Source organism: Argopecten irradians, chromosome 10 (genome assembly GCF_041381155.1).
Source record: "Argopecten irradians isolate NY chromosome 10, Ai_NY, whole genome shotgun sequence".
NCBI lineage: Eukaryota > Metazoa > Mollusca > Bivalvia > Pectinida > Pectinidae > Argopecten > Argopecten irradians.
This window is the reverse complement of record NC_091143.1, coordinates 27,250,606-27,274,643: the sequence shown is the minus strand read 5'-3', so window position 1 is coordinate 27,274,643 and position 24,038 is coordinate 27,250,606. Positions and strand designations below refer to the sequence as shown.

At 32.3% G+C, this 24,038-nt stretch overlaps 1 protein-coding gene across 1 annotated transcript; it reads left to right on the top strand.

Moving 5' to 3' along the window:
• Positions 1-734: 734 nt before the first annotated feature.
• On the top strand, positions 735-23,907 carry LOC138333530 (AP-5 complex subunit beta-1-like). The gene is made up of 25 exons (XM_069281971.1): positions 735-889; positions 1,688-1,782; positions 2,394-2,523; positions 3,019-3,150; positions 4,358-4,470; positions 5,178-5,217; positions 9,004-9,159; positions 10,321-10,395; positions 10,741-10,878; positions 11,566-11,719; positions 12,979-13,132; positions 13,582-13,671; positions 13,909-14,044; positions 15,551-15,686; positions 16,700-16,806; positions 17,130-17,199; positions 18,715-18,778; positions 19,386-19,447; positions 19,735-19,808; positions 20,051-20,126; positions 20,515-20,544; positions 20,912-20,975; positions 21,598-21,762; positions 22,004-22,116; positions 22,458-23,907. The coding sequence occupies exons 1-25, from the start codon at positions 782-784 to the stop codon at positions 22,610-22,612; spliced, it is 2,637 nt and encodes an 878-aa protein (XP_069138072.1). The 5' UTR covers positions 735-781; the 3' UTR covers positions 22,613-23,907.
• The last annotated feature ends 131 nt before the right edge of the window (positions 23,908-24,038 follow it).

Here is a 24,038-nt window from a genome sequence, read left to right as displayed (position 1 = left end):
TAGTAAACTAACGCACGCCCCAATGGGAAACAATTTAAGATATCCCAGAGTCATATAGGCCTAATTCACAATTTTTTGTAAAGGACCTTAGACAAGACCTTCCTATCTATGAAGAGTATTTGATTCCAACATATCTGTGAGTGGAGAAGATTTTTTTTTTTTTAATTTTAGTCAATTTTACCCCTTTTGGCCCCTCCCACAGCCCCCGGGGGGGCGGACCATATAATTCACAATTTTTATTGGCCTTTAGAAGATTTGTTTAAAATTTCATTGAAATTACTTAGAATAGGACCGTTTTCGTTTATTTGGAACAACCGGTTCGACCGTTTGTTAAAGTCATTATCTCATGTATAAATCCTGACGGACCTGCGTTTTTTATGCAGGTCTGTGAGGGCTTTGTCAAGGCTCGTCTGTAAACAATATAAAATCACCAGGTCCGTCTTTAATTAATAAACGAACAACTAGGTCCAACCAGTCAAACCGCATAATCGAAAACGGCCTAAGTCACTTGTCATTTTGTATATTGCCAAAACATTATGTTATGATATAAAGTATTTTCGGACTAGTCTAGATACATCTATACAATATATAAAAATTCTTCTAATAAAGCAATCATTATATTATAGTTTTTTTTTGTCACAAGGAAAATAAGATCAGCATCCCAATCGTCATCAAGGGAGGTAACCACGGGACATGGGGGAAATCCGGAACTTTTCTGGTTTTAAATTTAGATAAACCAAACTATTTTAGCCTCCTAACGCAAAAGAGTAATATTGGAAAGATGAGTGGGGAGTGGGAGAGACGATTGCTGACAATTAGAGCCAACATCGCTACAGGAAACATTGAAAAACTTTTTGGGGAAGAATACATCGTCATTGATCTCCTTAAAGTAACAATAATTTATTTGTTTCCTATTTGTGGCAAACTTATCAATTTCCTAAAAGACTTCTGTCGTCTGCATATTTTAGAACTAGTTCAGCAAGAAAATTGCTAGATTTGGATTTAATAACTAAAATGCCTCGTTATAGTCAACTTATACATACAATTCATGAATTCATAAACGGTTACAAATTTACTGTAAAGGTCGGTCAGCAAAAACACACATTTAATTACAGTGAGTCAGTACAGATTATTCTGCTGTCAAACTCAAAAATGAAAATAAATTATCTCTTTCTTATCACATAGCAGAACAAGCACCATGCTAGAGGAAGTCCCACATACATGCATGATAGTCATTGACATATCACAAAAAAGTAATTGTAAAAAAAAAATAATTCTCTACTTTATTAAGTTTATATAACTTCTCATAAGTGTTCCAAAGGGAACAAAATTTACAATATACATAATACAAACAGTCTCTGTTCCAAATTTTTGGCTACATAGCTTTCGTCTGGGAAATGAATCACAGTCTACTGATCAAGTCACCATCTTGCTATCATATCTTTATTTTAAAACTTCTCACTATCCATGACGTCGTCCATAATAATACACCAAAATGACGTCAGTGACAGAGGGAAATTAGTTAACTTAAAAAAAACCTACCATATATGTACATTTTGTAGGTGGATATAGCAGAAGTGGAGCCCCATAAGTAATAACTATTGGATATATTAACCATACATGCAACTCTGGTTTTGTGATATTATTTCTAAATGTATTCACTTTTGACATCACTGTCTATCCTCAGGTATTGTATGAAGACTCGCTAGATATATCATCAAAGGTAGAACTTCTTGTTTTACTTGAGAGCTATGGTGGCTATGGAGGAGTGCAGTCAAGCAGGTGTGCATTAATATTAAATTTATCATTGACTTTAGTCTTACTGATCAATGGTTCATCTGCAATACTCCAGGGGTTACTATAATAATACTGACATTATGTCCACCTCTGGACTATTTCATAGCAAAACTAAAGGCAACAGATTAGACTCAGGTAATTTAGTCCTTTGATATACATCAAAAGAATATTGTATAACAATACACTGGTTGACATGAGTGGCTTTGATGTTGGGTGTTGCTCTCTTCTGTAATCTTCAAAGGAAGTCTCTGCAGGCCTGTGATTCCTTGGTCAGTTGTTTTCTCCTGAACTGCCTCTAGTTTTACTATGAGGTAGTCAAGGGGTGGATATAACGTTAGTGATAGTAACCCGTGGAGTATCAAGGATGAGTTGCAATAATAGCTATATGATGTGGCACTAATCCCCATGAAAAAATCAACAGTTGATAATTTTATTCTTTGACTAGCTGCCAAAATGATTTGACCCATATATTTTATAGATTTTTTAAGCATATACTGTTCAAGACTTAATTTTCTGAAGTAATTTGGATATATGTACATATATTTAAGATCTGGTGATTTCAATATTACTTTAGATAGACAATTATGTTTTTTTAGTGTTGACCAGATCATTGCTTCTTTGCTGGATGTATTTCACCAGTACAACACCAAAATGGATAGCCAATCCTTGTTTTTGGAACAGCTTCTCATGACAATCACCACACTGCTTGTCCAGTATGACCAATTGGTAGGGATGATATTAATACAGTATATTAACCCTCTTAATGTCACATTGGATAATGTCATTTTCTACTTAATATCACATTTTCTTAATGCACCAATTTTTTCTCTCTTTTGGGGGGATGATAGACATTTTTCTTATTAAAAAACAACCTTCATTTAATATGTCACTTTTCATGAATTATCATGGTGACGTCACCTGTTTTGATGCATGAAAATGACAAAAAATGCTTTGTTGATGCAACATTCCTCTTAATATCACATTTTTACCCGACAAATGGAACATGACATTAAAAGAAATCCACTGAATCACAATTGGAAAAAAAAAAGAAGAGAAAATTGAAAATTTGATTTTCTTTGTAAATTGATGTTGGTCTATACCAGCCAAGTAATCATTAAAGAATGTTAAATATTATGACCCTATTAAGAATTAAAGATCACTACAAAGTAATGGGGCTTTATATGACTTCAGTGTTATAGCTTTACCTTTTGTGAATTTTAGGATGGTGACATCTTCAAACAGTCCTGTGAAGCTATTGTTAATGTTGCCTCATCACCAAGCAATGTGTCGGAGACAAAGAGGCTCCGGGCATGTGCATGTGAATGCCTTATACAGTTTGAAGATTGGATGCCGGTAGGTATTACTTTATTGTCTTTATCATTAAAAGTATATGTGCCGTATTTTTCATACTCACGAATCAAGATGAGCTTTTAATATGCTATTCATCACCAAAAATTACCAACTTTTTGAAAATTACAGTGCTTTCAATGCATTGGTTTTAATTTCACATGTACAAATAAGAGCTGAAAATGATTTTTGGCAGTACTGCCAAAAATCATTTGTTTACATCAATAGTGAAATGAAATGAGTACATACGGTGAGACCATGAAGCCAAATTGTGGTCTACAATTTCATTACACATTTTTACAATGTTTTTAGTAATTGTAAAGTGACTTCTGCAGGTATGTTTTCATTAAAACATATTTAAGGCATAAAAACAACATTTTTTTAGTACAAAATTTCCGTGTTATAACTAACGTTTATAAGTCATCTGAAGCCATTTGAATGGTTTTTACAGCTTTATTCATCAAACCTTATGGTTTTTGATAAATTAATGATGAAAAAATAGCATGTCAAAATTATCGCCCAGTTACGGCACATATTACTTCATTGTAACTTTAAGAGTATATTACAAAATTATATATCAAATATGACTCGTCTAATACCATGTGATACTTGATAACATTTGTGAGGGACTAGTATCTCCAGTGCTGATGGAACATAAATCTTTGTAAATTTCCTGCTGAAGTGAAGTTATCAGGTATCACGTGATACGTGAATTAGCCCCATTTGCGAATTTCACAATCGGAGTAAATTTGCAAAAGTTTATCTCCAGGAATTAATATTTACACCATATATATATATACTTTGAAAGGAATTTCTATTCAATTTTTAAATCAGCAAATATTAATCTTTGCAAACTTGTTTTGAAATGGAAGTCGCAAATCTTAATATCTGTGAAAGAAAGTTGGTTCGCAGTAGTTCATTCACGAAGTTCTATGACAGGCTAGAAAAGAAAGTGTTACTTTTGGGTAATATAACAAGGGACATCTTAGTTATTTTATATCCCACCTATAGTTTAGAAAATAGTCTTGTATCTTTAAAGTACATTGTAGGGGTAAGAGGCCAGTTGAAAACGTATACCTACTGGTGTAATTCAGAGACCAATTAAGGTCTTCAAGGTTATGCTGCTTGTGGCTAATCAAGTTATCAACTGCTTTAAGGTATGTAAATTCAAATCCTAACCATGTTAAAATTGAAACATTTCTTTTTATTGAAGGGTTGTCTGATAAAAGAAAGGGAAACATTTCGAAGGATTATGAAAATGGAAAGATCAGATATATACCAGGATTATCTCCTCTTGGTCGTCAAAGTGATTGAGCATGCAATATGGTTGGTGCATTAATAATATCAGTGATTTAGATCCTTTGTTTATAGGATGATGATGTGATGTAAAGACATTCCATTCCTAGCTCATCATCTTGGTGTTTCAATGACTCTTGGATTATATATATAATTAGATGCCATACATTGATTACTAGATTTTTCTTTGACCTCTCTGATTTTTATCGATCATCCATTCATAGAAAATTCCAATCAAATTAAACTAATCATTTTAATCCTTCTCAAATCAGGTTGTGAGGTATCTAAATATTCAAATAAACTGCTTAAAATAATTTTTGTTAAACACACACCAATTTAGCCCAAAGAGAACAACAAAAATTTTTTCACAAAATCATGAAGAGATTATATGTTTGTTTTTTAAAAACAATGGAATTTTTTTTGTGGGAATGCGGAATCTGCATCATATAAATTTACTATTTTAAAACACACAATCTGAATGCGATTACCTATTTACTATTTTAAAACACACAATCTGAATGCGATTACCTATTTACTATTTTAAAACACACAATCTGAATGCGATTACCTTTTGATATAGTTGTGCAGTTTTGATGAATGCATTAATGATCTAAATATGATGAATTTCACATAAGAAAATATATTTTGATAGCTAGAATAAATGTGTTTGGTATAGTATAAATGTGCAGTTTGTATTTCATATGCTTACAAAAGGAGATGAATGATTTTATTTACAGTTTGACTGGTAACGACTCTCCCAATGGTGCTAATGGAAATGTAAGTGAAGACATTATAATATGAACATTTGTTCATTGTTAAGTCATCTGAAATTCTAGCATATCCATACGCATTCTTCTATATATTTAAAGGGATTTGATTGCACAATGCTGATTAATTGCTGTTAAAAATGCCAAATTATATATATACCATAAAACACTGTTATGAACCTCTGAGGGCGAATGAAAATACACTGTACTTACTACATGTACATATACAATAACATAAAACAAGGTTAATACAAACCTCTGAGGGCGAATGAAAATACACTGTACTTACATATACATATACAATAACATAAAACAAGGTTAATACAAACCTCTGAGGGCGAATGAAAATACACTGTACTTACATATACATATACAATAACATAAAACAAGGTTAATACGAACCTCTGAGGGCGAAATGAAAATACACTGTACTTACTTACATATACAATAACATAAAACAAGGTTAATACAAACCTCTGAGGGCGAATGTAGAAGTTTAAATTTAATTGAATAGTTTTATATATTTTAATTGTATCACTCTATAAGCATCGCCAAATCCTTTTAAAATACACTTGATGTTGACTTTACAGTTACATTACATACTCAATAATTCTAATGTTTGTCATTGGAACCATAAAACAAGGTTTAAATTTTTCACGAAAGTCCACTTCAATTCAGCTCTTTTAGAAGTGAATTGTACATGAATGAAAATACATATGATTTGGATAAAAGTCTTACAAAATTTTTTCCCTTACGGTTATTTTGGGTTCAATCCATAGCGCCAGTTTTGATTGATTCGCAAATTCCACATAGAACAAAAATTGGAAGATTTCTAAAATTAAATTTTTGTTTGAACTTTCAAAATTCAAAAACATTTGATTTGGAATCCATAAAGACTGATATAAATTTTATACTTACATCGTACCATTCTTTATTGACAAAGGATACATTAATCCTTTTTAGAAGGGGATAAACCATACAGGAGATTTTATAAATTGCCTTCAAGTGGTGGTGATGAAGTCAGAAGCAGATATGTTTGACCATGCTTGGAAAACATTTTCCCAAAATTATTATTAGTTTTTAACTTTTTTTCCAAAAATCTGATCCCATATCGATAAACTTTGAAATTTTAAAATGTTCTGTTTCAAATATAGCTTATCCATTCTTTTTTCTTCAGCCACTATTATCTTCGTACCAAGTTGATTTTAAACTTATTATAATTTCTGGAGTCCAATCCATATTACACGCCCCTCCACTAATTTTAAACAATTATGCCCGTTTTTATTCGATCAATTGATGATGTGCCTAAACAAAGTGTAAGAAGTTTATATTCAGCGTAATTGATTCTATCTTATAATTTGGGTTAGGAATAAGCCATAAATAGGTGATTTAATTTAGGTAATAAAATGGATTTTATTACTACAATTACTTCCTATGGGTGTGAGCACCCTTTTTGACATTGCACAATATTTTTATCTATCTGAATTAATGCCTTTATCAAATTCTATTACTAATTTCATCTACATTTATAGAAAAGTCCACCTAATAAGGTGAATTTTGTTTTCCCCCACACTATTTCCATCTATGGTGGTAGAACATCATACTGGAAATTTCATACTTCCAATCCATATGACATTTGTTTTATCATTATTTATTTCAGCCTGAATGATTTTGTCCCAAAAGTGTCTAAAACCTTCAATGATTCATTAAATGATTTCTCTGATCCATCTAAGATGAGAGATGTGTCGCAGCCGAACCTGCGAAAGTTTATGGTTTTTCCTCTCCAATACCTATACCGCTTTATGTTTTTGTTATTTTTAATCATAATACTATATTTTCTGCGACTAGGAAAATAAATATGGTGATATGGGGTCCGCCTTGGCGCAGCCTCGGCCAATACTAAAAGGTTTTGGTAGAAATACAATTTTGAGTTATGGCAGAAAATGTGTTTTTACGAAATGTCTAGTACCCATTTTTAAACATATCACCAATAGTTTAAAAAATCCATGACTTTTTCAGAGAAAATTCCAAGATACCGGTCAAAAGTCTTTTTCGAAATCTATAAAATGCGTTTTTCTCACAAATACTTATAACTTCTGTATCAAGTCATAAATTATCTAGTTTTTTCTCCAATATATCTACCTTTAAATAAAACCTGTTTGTGTTTTTTGAACAATTGTGTCCAGATGTTGTTTTTAGTCTGTTTGCTATGCATGACTAGGCTAGTTTTATTTAACATTCAATAAAGTTACAACGTCCCAATTATTTAAATATTGTCTAGTGGTTTATCACCTATTTGGGATGCATGTAATGATACCTGTGCGCTGTGTAATCGACATCTGTCCAATTTCAGATCCATATGTCTTAAAGATCGAACTAAAAAATGCGTTAATGTCCTACCAAAAAAATTTAAAAAATTCACAGTGAAGCGATCAGCTCCAGTAATTTGAAGTTTTTCATTTTTTAAGTGACAAATAAAAAGTTCTTGTTTCTGTTAATTTCCATCAAGCTGTTTACTTTGTGGTCTAAAGTCTATCAATATTACATCCTTGAAGAAGTATCATCAAATTTACATTTGTTGGAGAGAGTCAGAACGGTCTTGGTATAGATTATGTAAAAAGTTTTCGCACCTCTGCATAGAAATGCTTTCCTGTACATATGATGATTTCTTCCATTATCTCTTTCTATTCTGTTTATAGTTTTATTATGCAATGTATGTGATTACTAGAATTACAAAAGTATCTTGTTTAGGTTTTGTCCGCCTCGTCTAATCAGGTTGTGCATCTTATCCTTTCCCCACTCATTTTTAAATTTTTCAAGTTCATTTTTTTTTAGTTAGCGTAATCTTCGTAACCATTTAGTTTCCCCCATCAATATTTTCAATATCTGTCGAAGTTGTTTTTCTTTCTTGCTTTTTCTTTTTAAGGTGTGAAGAATATTTTATTGTAGCACCCTCTAATTTCCATTAAAAGAAAAACAATTGATCATTAATGTCTAATAAATCTTATCTAATATATCATTGATGTGTTGTTATTAATTGTTGAAGCATATTGTTGTTTAACTCTAGCAATAGTATTTTTTATTTTTTAATATATTCTTGTCATAAAGAAGAACTGTAGTTTAAATTTCCAAAGACCTTTACCCTTTGAAACAAAATTTAAGTTTTTAAATCTAGAGATATAAAATGATCCACTTCTGTAACTTAGAGTGTATATTTTCTTTTTCTGAATTGATTAAAAGATATCAATAAGAAAAAAGTCTATTCTAGCCTATTTATTGTTTTCCTTCGCCATGTAATCTTTTTTGTGTAATGATGGAGGTTACTAAATATCAATAATTATAGTCTTCTATCAGTTTAATTATTCTGTAACGTAGCTCTAGGGTTGTTTGTATGTTATAATTGAATGTACCATTATCCAGGTTGAGGACTAGATTAAAGTCAATAACATAAAACAAGGTTAATACAAACCTCTGAGGGCGAATGAAAATACACTCTACTTACATGTACATATACAATAACATAAAACAAGGTTAATACGAACCTCTGAGGGCGAATGTAAATACTTACATGTACAATAACATATAACATACATCTTAAAAATAATCATGAATTTGTTGTTAACGTGTTTTACTGCTAGTACAAACAATTCTAATTTGCTTAATGAATAACTGCAATTAGTAACTGTAATAATTATGGATGCTAAGAGTATTGTAACACATGCAATGTGATGCTTTTAAACTATAGACTAACTGTGATACAGAATATCAACATTATTTCTTTTTCAACTTTTATTAGCGACTTGATCGCCAGTTTTCCTCTGAACCTCAAGAGATGCGGCAAATGGTATCCATGGTGATGGAAAATGTGGCATTACTGACGCCAAGTGGACTGTGGCATGTGGTCCTGTCATTGGTGAACTTCATCCATCACTTACCTGAGATGTCTGCTATGGTAAATATGATTTAACAAAGAACTATGGTACATGATACAATAGATATTTACACCAATTGATATTTACAAATCTTCTCTTCTCCAAGTGTGGAATATTATGAAAATACCACGGGATGTTCTGTGACTGCTGCCAGTGACTGCCTTAGTATATACACATTGTTAAAACTTGTCCTCTTATGTGTGGAATTGTAATATTGTAAAAGCTTGTAAGTGTTACATCTTATAAACTATAGTTATAACTTCTCTTCCCTGCAAATATGCAGTTTCATCAAAATGTTTTCTCCTTAAAGTTGTATGGTCTATCACTTTCGCTCTTTTTGTCATAGTGAAACTGTTTAAGTGTTATACATATTTTTCTCCGTTTGTCTGAGTTTTAAACTTTCTACTTTTACCACTTTTTATAAAGTTGCAGTACTGGAAGTATTTTGAATTATAAAAGTAAAAAATCTTTTTAACGTGTACACGTGAAAAATACGCTCGAAAGAGGCCGAATCATTCCGAACTCTTCCGAACATTGTTGCGACAATCTCGAAGTAACACGAGGGTTGTGAAACCAAGAGAAATGTCAACAATTTTTCGTAAACAAAACATGTGGTCGACCTCTGTAGCAGACTGGATCTACAAAGAAAATAATGCTCGCACATAACAATATTTGATAAACACAATATTGAATTACGGCAATGTGTGAATTAGATGTTTCAAATGCTCGCTCTGTGGACATATACCAGCACGATTTGCTCATATTACCCAGAAGGAAAACGTAAACAAACACATGTGCGCTTACGCTAGTTACTTGGATCACCACGTGCAGGACGTGTGGACGTCAGTCACGTGATACGATTCGGAATTCCGACAAAACCCGAAGGTACTGAACATAGTGGTGATTGAAGGCGTTTTATTCAAAACCAGGAATATATGATCCCTAGATTTCGGCTCTCTTACAGGCTGACAAATGGTTTTGGGAAGCTAAATCATCAAGATACATGTCCATGTTCCAATATCAAATGTTAAAACGACATATCGTTTCAGTGAAAATTACAAGAAATACAACTTTAAGCATACAACCATTTGAAAACTTATTCTATGAACATCAATATGTATGCCGTTCCACGAAATAAAATACTGTATACAATAAAATAAAACTGAAAATTTTTCTTTCAGATTTTCAAGCCTTTGATGCTGCATCATATGGCCACAATGGATATTTCTACATTACATCTTGTTCTATATCTACAGGTACTAGTCTTAAAGAGTAACAGTTAATACAATTATCTGATGTTTTTATGAGGCATAAAGATTAGAAAATGATGAAGATCTATGATAATTATGCAAAATTGAGATGTAAAGTTTGAAACAAATATAACTAAAACTATTCACCTGATTTGCATATGAATTTTCATATTATGTTTTACATGTAAGCATACTTTCAACTGTCTAATGTACCTTTAAAAAGTCCTAGTGATTCCTTAATTTGACTGTACATCAGTATATATTACGGTCATGTTTGATATCGTAGAAATGCAAGCAGTTAGAAAGATATTTAACACTGTTTGTGATATTTTACATTTTCTGATGATACAGAGAGAGTTTGAGAAAGAGGTGTTGACAGAAGGGGAGGAGAAACAGTTAATCCAAAGACTCCTAACATCTATCAATCATCCATCATTAAGTCCCGCCCACAGACTTTTTGTGTGTCATTGGATGAGACACCATTCCCTGGTAAGCATGAAAGTGGTCATTGATTTATCACATTGAAAAAGTAACAAAACAGTTTTCTCCATTTTGTAGCACATGCCATGTATTCCACCAGCTTATGTGAGCTGCAATTCTGAAATATCTAGCAGAAATTAACAGAAAGTTCAAAATATGAAATACAATAAATCGTTTATTTCATGCTTTGGAGATATCTTAAAGGTTTTATGAAAGTCAAGAGTATTCTGGTTTTTGCATAAGAGATTTTCCAGATGAAAATATGCAAATAACCAGAGTATTCATATAGGAAGCAATAATTTTTTTGGAGTTCTCTGTACAATAAATATTACTTTATGTGATGGGGGTATTTCAAAGATATGTTAAGAACATACATGTGCAGTAAAATGCAGTTTAAAATACCTCTGGGGACCAACAAAATTACTTCATTTATTAGCATTATTTGTTATACACATATGATATTTACAAACATCTTAAAGGAACCTTGATGGAGCATGGAAACTATATTGTACTATGTAAATTATGAATTTGTTGCAATATGTTCGTTATAAAGGTGTTATGATTTTTTAATAAGAAAAATTGAAACTCAAAACCATATTGTAATAAGATAAGTTTTGGAAATATTGCATTTAGATCATTTTGATAAAAAGCTTAGTCAGAAGTTTTTCATTTCTCTCTAAATCAAAATTGTTTCAGTCATGTGACGAAGGTACTTACCTGTTACCATCAGCAATGGCAGAGAAATACCGACTGTGTTTCTTTCCTAGTGTCTTCGATCCACCCGATTGCCAACTAGCCAAGCTCTGTCTTTTTAATCTGTGCTTCCTTCCTCTGCCTGTGGAACCTAGTGGTAAGTGCAATGCATATTTATTAATCTACCCCTAAATTGATAGAGCAGTTTGTTTTTGATTTGACAGCTAGAAACCATGGGTAGGGTTGGTACATGTAATTTTACCCATGTCCCCCTTCCTATTGCATCTCATCCTGTCGTGTATGAGAGAAGACATTTAAGTTTTACTGTCACTTTTAATGATAATAATAATAATAATACTTTATTTATTGAGGGTGGCATATTTAGCATGGAGCTAATCTTCCATATGGCCCTCATTATATAAACACAAACAAAATTGACATAAATCATCAAAATATACATCACATGCATATGATAACAATCTATATTCAATACAATGGAAAAGCACAAGTGAAATGAAACACATATATTACTGATTCATATATACTAAATAGTACATTCCTTAAACTAAATGATAGGAACTGTTTTGATATATAGGTAACAGATATTAAGCACAATGTAAGTTGATAATGTATTTAGATTATCAAGTTTGATATGAGGATAATTTTTCTGATGTATTTATCAGATGTAAACAACAAACATGTTTTTATTTTTTCTTTAAATGTTACTAAAAATTATGACTAAGTAAAATAATTTGTAGAATATTGTAACACCCCAATGCTACTCTGTTCAGTAAGAGAACTTTCAATAAAAATGACTGACAGATTGCAGTTCCAAGAAAACAAGGCAATCTCTCCAAATATCTGTATTTTCTTTCATACCTACGGTTGTAATACTGGCTGGTCTAGGGAAATAAACTCATGCCATCTGAGGCTGTATCGCATGGCTACCCATGCAATATAGCCTTGTGACGTCAGTGTCAACAGAATATCTATTTCCTCGGTAAAGTTTTAACATTTTTTTCACAGACTTGACTAGTTTTACTATAAAAGATGCAAACAATGGATTTTTTTTTTGAAAATGTCACATTATTTTTCATGTATGAAATATTGACCTCTAGCTTTCTTCTAATTTATTTCAAAATGGTGGGATATTATAGTTATAAAATTGCAATAAAACGTCGAAATATGAAAGAAAAATACTCTTTCATAAGTGGATATGAAGGATAGGGATATTCTACCCTCGGGATCACAAAATGTTGCAAAACCCTCGGCAAGCCTTGAGTTTTACTACGTTTTGTGACCCTTGGGTAGAATATCCCAATCCTTCATATCCACATAAGAAGGAGTCTTATAATATTTCAGTACTTCTTTAACATTTGTGTTGTAATGTGGTTTGGTGTTTTATTGTGGTTTTAGGTGTAGCTGCAGCATTGTTACTCGGCAGTCTAGGATACCTCCACAAGTTGGTCTGGCATACAGGAAGTGACCGTGTCGCTGTGGTTCTATTCCGTGCTCTGTTCCACATGTATCAGCGACACTGTAGTAAATCTTTCTCTCAGGATATCAACCGGTTAGTATACAGAAATCAGGGTAGCAAACTTAATCATTAAGGTCTATATAAAAGAAATGTCTTTTTCAGTTGTACAACACATACTTTTAAGAAAAAAATCTATATTGAAAAATTATAATGTTAAAGTAGCCCATTCTTGATATGGAAAACATGCAAAACTCTGGTTTCCCATTGATATTCGAGTGTTTGTTTCTCTCTTGAATATATTTTAAGAACCGTCTGTATCCTCAAAGACAGTTGCTCCCTGTAAGGGAAAATTTTGAACCATATTATCTTCAAAAAAGCCCATTCCCCTTAAATGTAAATATTAAGATTTGAGGTAGACTTTAATATCAGAAAATTTCTTACAGCTTTAGCATGGATGATTTAATAAAAACAAAATGGTATGTACTTTTGAGCAGGAGCATATTACCAGTTTATATTCTCAGTTGATATTTTCATGATTCCAGGTTTCTGCGAGGCCTCATATCTGGATTTCCCTACTTCATTCCACATGCTTTGGACTTCATTGAATGTTTGAGAAACACAACACCAGACAGGTATTTCAAAATATATGTGTGTTTGATATCCCATTCTTCATTTCTATTTAATTTAGTGAATGCTTACATTGAAGTTTAATATATTTTCCCCAAAAGAAAGAGTTCCTCTAAATTGTGCATCTATATACGTGTATATACCAGCCCATTGTATACAGAAATACTAAATCTACTCATATTATATATTTACCAACCCTGTGTATAGAAATACTTAATCTACTCATATGATATGTTTGCCAGTCCTGTGTATACAGAGATACTAAGTCTACTACACCACCAGATTGTGACGACGCCTGAGGATCAGGCAGCTGCCTATTTCTATTTCTACCTCCAGGTCATGAAGAGTGCTTCTCTGCATACAGAAATTGAACCCAAGGTATATTTATTAATTATGAATCTGGGAAATTCAACGCTAATTTTCAAACAGTAATGCAAGATACTTCAGACTGCTTTTTCACATTCCTCTGTATATATTCTCACTACCATGAATTTTGTGTTTTTACTTGGGGATGGGATGGGGTGATGGTGGTTGTTGGGGGAGGAGGGTGTGGTTTAAGTGGAGGGTAGTGGAGTTGAGGGTATGTGATAGAGTGTAATCCATGTCTTGTCATATCCTATTCTGACAATTCTACAGGTCTTGATTTTATATGGAGGTGGCGAAATTTATGTCTTGGTAATTCTATGTAAAAAAAAAGATCTTAATTATAGGTAATTTCTGATACATGACATCTTGTCTCCCTAAGATAATACTATTGGAGTGATGAAATGATAATACATTAATGAAAAAAACTGTATGAAAATTTCTGCAAAAGTGTGTTGTAAAATTGCACATTCTTACGGCATCTGAATTTCAATTGTTAATTGATTAATTGAATGAAAAATCACCTATAAAAAACTCTCTAAGCATTAACTCAACTTACAAAAATAAGATTAAGTTAATTATGCGTTTCGATTTCAAGGAACCTATTTTTGCTGATTACATGTAGTATGCTATTTTGCTGATAGGTTTCACATTATCTTAAACAAAATTAATGGAGTGATATTTGCCGTCTACTAGACATGCTTTTTATTTACTCTACAGATGGTTTTTTGGTGCCTTTTTATTTTCACGAATTAATTAATATGAAAATTACCTGATGCATATCTAAATCCATGCATCCTATCTAACAAAACAGAAACTGGTAGCAATTCAACATAGAGCGCTATTAACAAAACTTATATTCTATCTTATAAAAGATGTAACTTAAGTGCTCACCATTCATGTACGGAGAGGACTCAATAATTTTATTTTTTTATACTGTGCAATGCTCTCCTTATATAACTTCGTTTGTCTGTCCATAATGTAAAATACAATTGAAATATAAATCTAAGCCGTCCGGAGATTTGTTAAACTGCACATTGCTGACAAGGGGAACACTTGTTTCATCTTTTATTATGCTACAAAAGCCCAAAATCTATTTTTGTCTCTAAAAATATTGTAAAGAAGGATGTCCATAATATAAGAAATTCATTCGAAATTGAAGCTTCATTTTTTTGTTCGTCCTTTGCCAAATGACCTTTTGGTAGGTAAAAAAATCCAGGTAGACACACACACGTAAAGTTACTAGATGTTTTTAAAATGTAGGCGTTTCCCGGGATAATGTAAATTGGAGTATTGCTCTAGGTAGTGTTGGACTGACAGTTCATGCTTTTTTATTTACTCTACAGAATCTTAATTACCTGCTATCACAGAATGAACATTGACACATTACAATTCATAAAGCAAAGCAAATCCAGGGGATGCAAACTGTCTAAAATATTAGTTTAATGTAAATTTTTATTGAGACACATTACATTTCCTCAAACTTCTAAAATTGTTTAATTTTTTTTACATTTGTTACAGTCCACTGTGAAATTTCTGAGCTACTTAGCGAAACATTCCCTCATGATTGATGATGGCAGCTGGTTGCTTGGCAACGGAATCTTATCTGTCATTCAAAATCTACTCATATGTCATGGCACAGAGGATTTATACCTTGGTAAGATCATAGTAAAAAGATGTTTAGTAGTAAATCCTCATCAGCATTTGATATAACATCTCCAGCTTACAAAAACTGATTTAAAGTGAATAGTCGGGCAAAGAAAACCAGTCTAAATGCGTTCACTGGCCTTCCAAAAGTTCTCACATATTAATACGACAGTCAAGTTCTGCTTAGTTTCCCAGTTCTGACCATTAAAGTAAAGAAAAATTGAAAGCATTGAAAGCGAGGCTGTGTGGAAATGTAACCACGGACATAGTGAGCCGGGAGGACGTTTTAGAATTCCCATACTTTAAATTAATTTCTTCGTACGCAGACAGATTTTGACGAGAGATTTTATTTTTTCCATTTCATAAGAAATTATACTGGATACATTCACACCATTTTTACCGACTTTAGCCATCCTTGCCTGACTGTTCACTTTAAAGATGTAATTCGGAAGTATCTGTTTCAAGGATTGTTTTCACTGAAATCACATTCTGTACCTTTGATTTATAGTTTAAGCTCAGCTGATTGAACAAGTCAAAAAATAGGATGACTTCTGTATTCTTAGAGGTTAATTTCTAGGAGAATTAACTTACATAATACCAGGCAGGGTTACATATAGGTATATAATATAATGAATGTATTAATTGCATGGTAATAAAATTATTTCAACTGCACATTTCAAGCAATTTGGTTGGTTTGTGTGGTTCAATATCATTTAAGGATAAGTCAGGTTTATGATGTTGAGGGATGGGGGAGCCGGAGTGCCCAGATAAAAACCACTGACCCTGACCTGTGGTCAGTAACTGTACACTGCTCTGTACAGGATTCAAACTCCCAACCCAGAAGTGGAGGGCTTGTGGTACATTTAACAGTAATGTGTTAGGATATCTTAGCCACTTAGCTACTGTGACCCCATATTTAAGGAAAAACCTTACAGTTTTCTCACTATTTCTGATTATTAATGCCATTACAACAGCATGATTCAATTAAAGCATACAGAATATCATATCCTGATTGATTTCCAGCTGTTGGAGACTTACTGTTCTACATGATGACGTTCTACCGAGACATGGATGTGCGTGACAAATCCTTATTCCTGTATGCACTGCTCACCTCTTCAACCGATGAAAAGGTTTGTTTAATTATTGCTTTTTATAAAAATTGGGAGGGGAATTTAGTGTTACACATGTCAGTTCTATTACATCCAATGTCTGGTACTTGTACTCTCCTATCTTGTCATTATTATGGAGACAGGGACATTATATCTTGCAGACATTTCTATTTTACTTAACTTTCATTAAAAGCAATATTGACCAACAGACCATGATACATTTACTATATATAGACAACATGGAGATATTACTTGCAATCTTTTTGAAAACTGTATTCTATTCAATAGACAATAAGGTGGAATTACTCTGTAAACTTTAAAAAAAAATTATATTCTATTACTAGATAAGGGGACTCCTGCAGACCATGTCCAGTGCACAGAGTGTCCATGATGCTTTATCAACAATACTTCCAGGTACGATTTTTCATCAGAAAAGTTATCTCCCCTTGGGTGAAAGCATTTGTTATATAATGTACCGTATTTATAATTATTATTTTCTTGTTTCAAACAATTACAGTGAACCTTCGATAATCCGGACACCTTTTTTCCCAGCCTAAACCGTCCAGATTATGTGTTTTCTGAACTGCAGAATTCCGTGTTCTTAGTCAATTAAATTGTCACGTTCAAGTTTCTCCCCTTTACCTTGTAATCGATGATAGGCTTTTATGTAATATACGTGTATTATAATAAATACTTTGTTTGTTATGTTTTATAGGTGTTTTTTTATATATTATTACGTTAATAATATTAAATATACATATTTCTTTTTCAAAATACAAAACCTGAAGCCATCGTTAATTTTGTATTATGTATGCATATAGCTACGTATCCCACTCTTGATCTATCGTATGACAAATTATGTTTCAAAATGCCTAACCAAGCATCAATATCGTCTTTGGCATTTTTTGTTTTTGGCATAAAAAATATGATAAGAAGTAGTTGTGAACATTTTAAAACTAATATAATTGTTATTTTGTATATTGTGTGTTTATATTGACCATTTCCACAAGTCTTTGCACTCTGACTTACAGACGTGTGTAACAACCACGCGCCCGTGCCAGTTCACGTCTAACTTCGTGCATAATGTAACACACGTGTAATTGGCATGTGCCATAGCCTTTATATCTTATACCATAGACGATTAATTCGAATAGATTCACATACATTTAAAATACTTATTAATTTTGTGAGTATTATCTCATTTTATTGTATTATTATCTCACTTAATTGTATCCGAAACTCAGAGCGATATATTCTGCATGCGAATCCAGTAAGGTATAGATCTACAGCATACGTACCTGTATTTGTTGAAATGAAATGAAATACATACCTGTACCCAAGCTCACACTACATGTTTCAAAGTGTGGCTAAAAATATTGCGCATCTCATTTACAACACTGAAGTTTGATCTCCTATAGAAAACAATAGAATTGTTACATGACTGCATGTACCTGTATGAAAGGTGTTCAGGTAAACGCCCGTGGCTATGACCTGGCAGCCGTTGTTATGACAACACACACTAGTGTTAAAAGGTAGTGTGTATTGACTGTAGCTGGCCTTGGATTTTCTCGGCACGTGGCTACAATAAATTGTCCGGATTATTGCGGGAATTTATTAACGAAAATTGCATTCCTTTCTCAAAATGGAGTTCCGGATTTTGAATTTGATTTCCGGACTAGTGAGTATAAATAACGATACGGAAATCCGTTCCCTGACATTTCCGGCCAGATTATAAGTTTTCCGGACTATCGTTGTCCGGATTATCGCAGGTCCACTGTATGCCATTTTATTCTTAACAAAACATTAGGTAACAATAAATGAATTTTTACTCAAAAGAGAAGAAAAATGAAACAATACAATATGCTACATACTTTAGGATGAAGGTCAGTTTTCCAATGTGAAGACAATAAAATATCATTGACATTGTAGGTGCATTAGATAAAAACAAAGGGCAGATACTTGTACTAGATGAACCGATCTTCTCACTAGACAGGTAAGATGGACTATATTATCATTTAATAGAGAGCATGAGGCTTTATCTATTATAGAGATATGCTCTAAAATTTGTTTATATTTTTATAAATTTTTTCAATTTTATAAACGCCCTGGGTGCATATTGGGTTGAATAGAATACAGTAGTATTCAACCCAATATGCACCCAGGGCGTTTATAAAATTGAAAAAATGAAAAGTTTCATGATAAGACAAATTTATTGCAAACCTATTAAGTTTTGATAGCTTTGGTCAAAATTGGTCTATATTTATGTCTGAGCATTTGAAATTGAGGCCTCAAAAGTGGGAGGGGCACTTATAGGGACATTGACGCTTATGGGGTCGAATACAGTATGGAAAGTTAAAATCAAGAGAAATCTATAATGCACAGATGGCATTCCAATGTGAAAATTTTCCCAAAACATTTTTTATGCAACTATCATAGAATATTTTAGTATGTATTCAATTTTACAATAGCATTGTTAGTCAAAGACTTATCTGTGGCTTGAAGAAGATATACATATGTAACAGGTAGTCACATTATGTGCAAGTTAGCTAAGAGAGAAAATCAATTTTAAACTAATACACAAATTGTGTTTATTAAAACAGGAAAGACATCACAGCTAAACTTGACAAAACAGCAGTGACTGGGGAGAAATCAGAGACAATTTGTAAGTGGTATACCCGAAGGTCATAATTGTTATACTTTCTGAACAAACATTAATGGTGCAGTTTTTGTATTTCAGAAAAAAAGTGTGTTTTATAGATTCTGCAAAGATTTTTTTCAAAATCATATTTGGTTTAAGTCAACTAACTCCATTGCATTGGTGATATAAATGTACTGTAGAATGTGCATGGCTAACTCCATTGCATTCGTGATATAATGTACTGTAGAATGTGCATGCTTACTGAAAATGTCAGGACTAAAATTTGAAGCTAATGTTTTGATTTGTTACAGATTCTATGAAGAATTACAGACAAAATTTAAAGAAATGTTCAGCCAATCTTACAGCCTCATACAGCCTGTCTTTGGTTAGTATCTATCTGTATAATCTAGATATAATTCAGATTAACTTCAGACTTGTCAAAATACTCCATAAGTCATTGTGAAATATGCCCAATACATATATATATATATATATATATATATATATATACATGACAATGTCAGAAGTTATATATGTTTTGGTAACATCAGTAAAAACAAGAATAATATAAAGATTTTTCCTATCAAATTTTTATGCCAAATTCTGAATGATTATCAACTGTTGTAGACAAAAGACCAACTTGAGAAAGTATATGCAGTAACAGTCTATGTAGAAACAGATGATACATTGGACAAAATCAGAGGTACTTATGGTTTATCAAGTAATGTTAACTTAAGTCTATTACCAGGGTATTAAAGAAGAAGAAATTTGAGACCCCACGAAACATACATGTTATCCAATACCAATTTACTTGACAGTGCAAGAAAGTCTCCTGTTTAGTTCACAAAATTTAATTTAGTTGAAAGAAATACATAATTCACTAGAATCATAAATTATGTATTTAAAGTAATGATACATAAATGTACAACCCTACAATTTCGCTAGGATAACAGTAATTGCAAGTAATTTCTGCCTATGTTCCTGTTCCAATGGACGTGCCTGCCACGTTCCTATGAATATTAAAATAAAACACACACATTATTCTTTTTACCTCTGCGAACTACAATGTAAAAACTACAATTGTGTTTCAGACCAACACATTTCCAGACTAGAAAAGAAAGGTAATGTATAAACAGTTATTTGCTACTAGAAACATATGTGCCGCCCTTTATTTGTTTAATTTGTTAAGATAAGATTTTTGTCAAATATGTAAAAATCCTCTCCCAATATCCTTTTAGGTCAAATAAATGTTGTTTTGTAGTATTCATTTTAAATATTTATCATTGTCCATGAATGGAGAGTTATGTCCCCTTTGAAATAATAAAGCATTTTGAGGACAGTCTTAGAAAAGGATATTAACCAATAATTGTTTATTGTGTAAAAAAATTAATTTTAATTAAAAAATAAGTTGGTTATTGTGGGTCTGAACAATAAACTCCTTGCAGTGTATATGCTATACATCCTTTGGTAAAATTGTATTGATTTCAGATTGTCACCTGGTAACATTCTCCATATTACCTATAAAACCACTGCCCTGTAGTTGTCCTGTGTGGTAAGTTCTTTCTAAGATTATTTGTCAGGTTGTTGTATAGTCCTGTGAGTCGTACAGTCCTGTCAATAGCCATGTTCATTGTGACAGGGTCTTCGTGTAGTAGTTTGTGGCTACCTAACAATATTCCCAAGGTATTACAGTGATCAATTTGAGTAAAAATGTTTTACTTATGTAAGGAAATAATCACATTAGCTCATAATCTGTTTGTGAGCTTCATATTAAACACAAAAGAGCCAGCACTGTAACAGTGAATACAAATTTTGCTATAAGGCTTTGGGAATGCATATGATTTATCTATATACCATTAATTACTTATTATTTTGCAGATGAATTTTTTTTCATATCAATGTCCCGTAAATTTGCAACAAAAATCATATTTCATCATAAGGAAAATTAACTGCTGTATAGTATAGTAATGCAACGTTTACCAAGGTTTGAAGTTATTCAAGATACTACTTATTCATTTCCATCAAAGGTGACCAATAAATGAAAAAAAAGAAAATTATCAAGCTGAAATGTAACTTTGGAAATGATCCATGTAAATAAATTTATTGAATTTTTCATTAAAATAAAAGATGGTTTGTGCTCTGGTTGTCTGTATTATATATATGTTTTAAATCAGGATTGAGTTTCTGGAAGGAAAGCAGACCTACAGATGTAAGACTGACGCATTGACCTTGACATTGGAGGACTTTATGCTGCCTCTACAGTCTGATCTGTCCGGGTCTGGCATCAGTGACCTATTTGACCTTGTATGGCAGTGGTGTACAAACAACAATGATGATGGGTAGGAATTCTATAATTAAAATTCATTATGTCTTAAACCCCATGACAATTGATGCCTCTTTATGATGTGGAAAGAGTCTGTATTTAATGTTGATTGTTACTACTAGTTTCTGTAATTCTTTTACAGGATGTAAAATGAAACTGCATATAAAAAGAAATGAAATGTGTTATGAAAACATTATCAGTAACATCAGCCTATCACCATTATAAATGAAATATTTCTTGTTTGTTTTAATTTATAGAAATAATGAAGGAATAGAGTCTGTTAAAGTTCTCCACATGTCACTAGCAGATTTCACAGAAAGGACTAAACAGAAGCTTCAGAAATATAGAATACTGGACATAGATGACAAAGGTATGGTCAAACAGATGTTGATGCTGTTGTATGACATTATTGTGTGTGGCACAGATTGGGAACAAACAGTCCTGACTCTTGCTAATCGTTTAATGTTTACAAAGTGATTTGTTTAAAAAAGATTTTTTTTGATCAGTCAGAAAACTCAAAAGTTTTTTCTCAAGTTGGTAAGGATAAACATATCTAATTCAACGATTAGAATGATCAACTGTTGTTCATTAAATCCTTTGCGATAAATAACATGTTGTTGTATTTAGAGGTACTTTTCACATCAGAGTGTACTGTAGAGTTGAGATTTAAAAGCTCTCATGGTGCTGAGTTTGCTGTCTTTTTATTCACAGATACATCATCAGTGTTGAGGTTTGGGATGTTCCTTCCAACAGAGTATCACTTACTGCTTAGCTGTCGTGAACTTAACAGCAATGTTTGTGTTTCCATGACAACAGATTTTTACCCCATCTTATCCCATGTTGATGCATTCCTTACTGAACTTTGACTTACTTTTTACAGAAATGTTAACAACTGTTGATGATATTCCAAACTAACTGGAAGCTGCATTCACAAAGGAACTTGACATCTTCAGTAATTTGAATGATGTTCTATCATCTGTTATCTTCAATGATCAAATACATGTTTTTGGTGAATTATAATCATTGACTGGATTTGTATGGATGGCTTTTTCATATATCAGCTAAAACACGAAATAAAACATTCCCTAATGTCTATGGAGGAAACTCAGGCATTGCACCTCAAGAGATTTGATGTAACTTTGGTTTGATGGTTCTACGTCCTATTTAAATACATGCCATATGGTGTCAAATGTTACTCCTAGATGATGAACTCAGCATATATATAATTGCAAAGTATTTGATCCCAATCTACAAATGCATATTGAATATGCAAATATGTTATACATGTATATGCAATATAAATTACATGCATGAAAGATAATCAAATACATTATGGTTTGATATAAAGCTAAACTAGACAATTTTAGTATGTATACAAATAAAGCTAAAAAGCATTGTTGTTGAAATATGAATACATTACGCCTAGCTGTGATATAGATTTATTGCACATATTTTATGTAATCAAGATTGTTTGAATTGTGATTAAGATGCATTGTTATGTAATTTTGATAAACTCTTCCATACAAAATCAGAGAAAAACTATTATGATTCAAGTGAAAAATATTATGCATTTAGGCTTCTGCTGTAGAATTAATCAATGAAATTTGTCATGGATACTGTACATGTATCCAACCATCTACTATTTGCCGCTAACCACTAATGGAAAGCCTTCATGGGACCGATTCTAGTGGGTTTCTCTTTCTTATGTTCACAAGTTTGTTGTCACCACTAAAATCTGACAAATCTGACCTGAAAAGCTGTTCAAAGGACACGATACACAATAAAACAAAGAGTTTTCTTGTCTGAAAAGCAGTATACCTTAATCATTAAGTAAATACATACTCTGAAAAGGCTGCACTGGCTGAGTTGGTAATGAGTTGTAAAGGTTTTGACTGCAGGCCGATAGGTTGTTTTTTTTAAATCCCTTTTTCTTCCATCTCAAAAACCTTGTATGTCCTTGAATTACCTGTTGTCAATAGGACACTTAGAAAGAATAAACCAAACTTTATATATAATGTAATTACTTCATGTTGATCATCGTAGAAATGTATATGTTGAAACAGGTTATGTTACTGTTTTCATTTTCGATCATGCTATCATATTTGTATGGATGTACATGTACAAAAGGGCAGTGCAATAAAACTATTGTTTTTTATGATAATCTGATCTTTGTCTTTGTTCTTCAATTAAGGATGCATTCCTCAGGTTTCGGTCCTGTTGAATTCTCATTTGGACATACATCAAAGAACTTGTGAGATTTTCAAATAAAATCTATTACATGTAATATCTGTA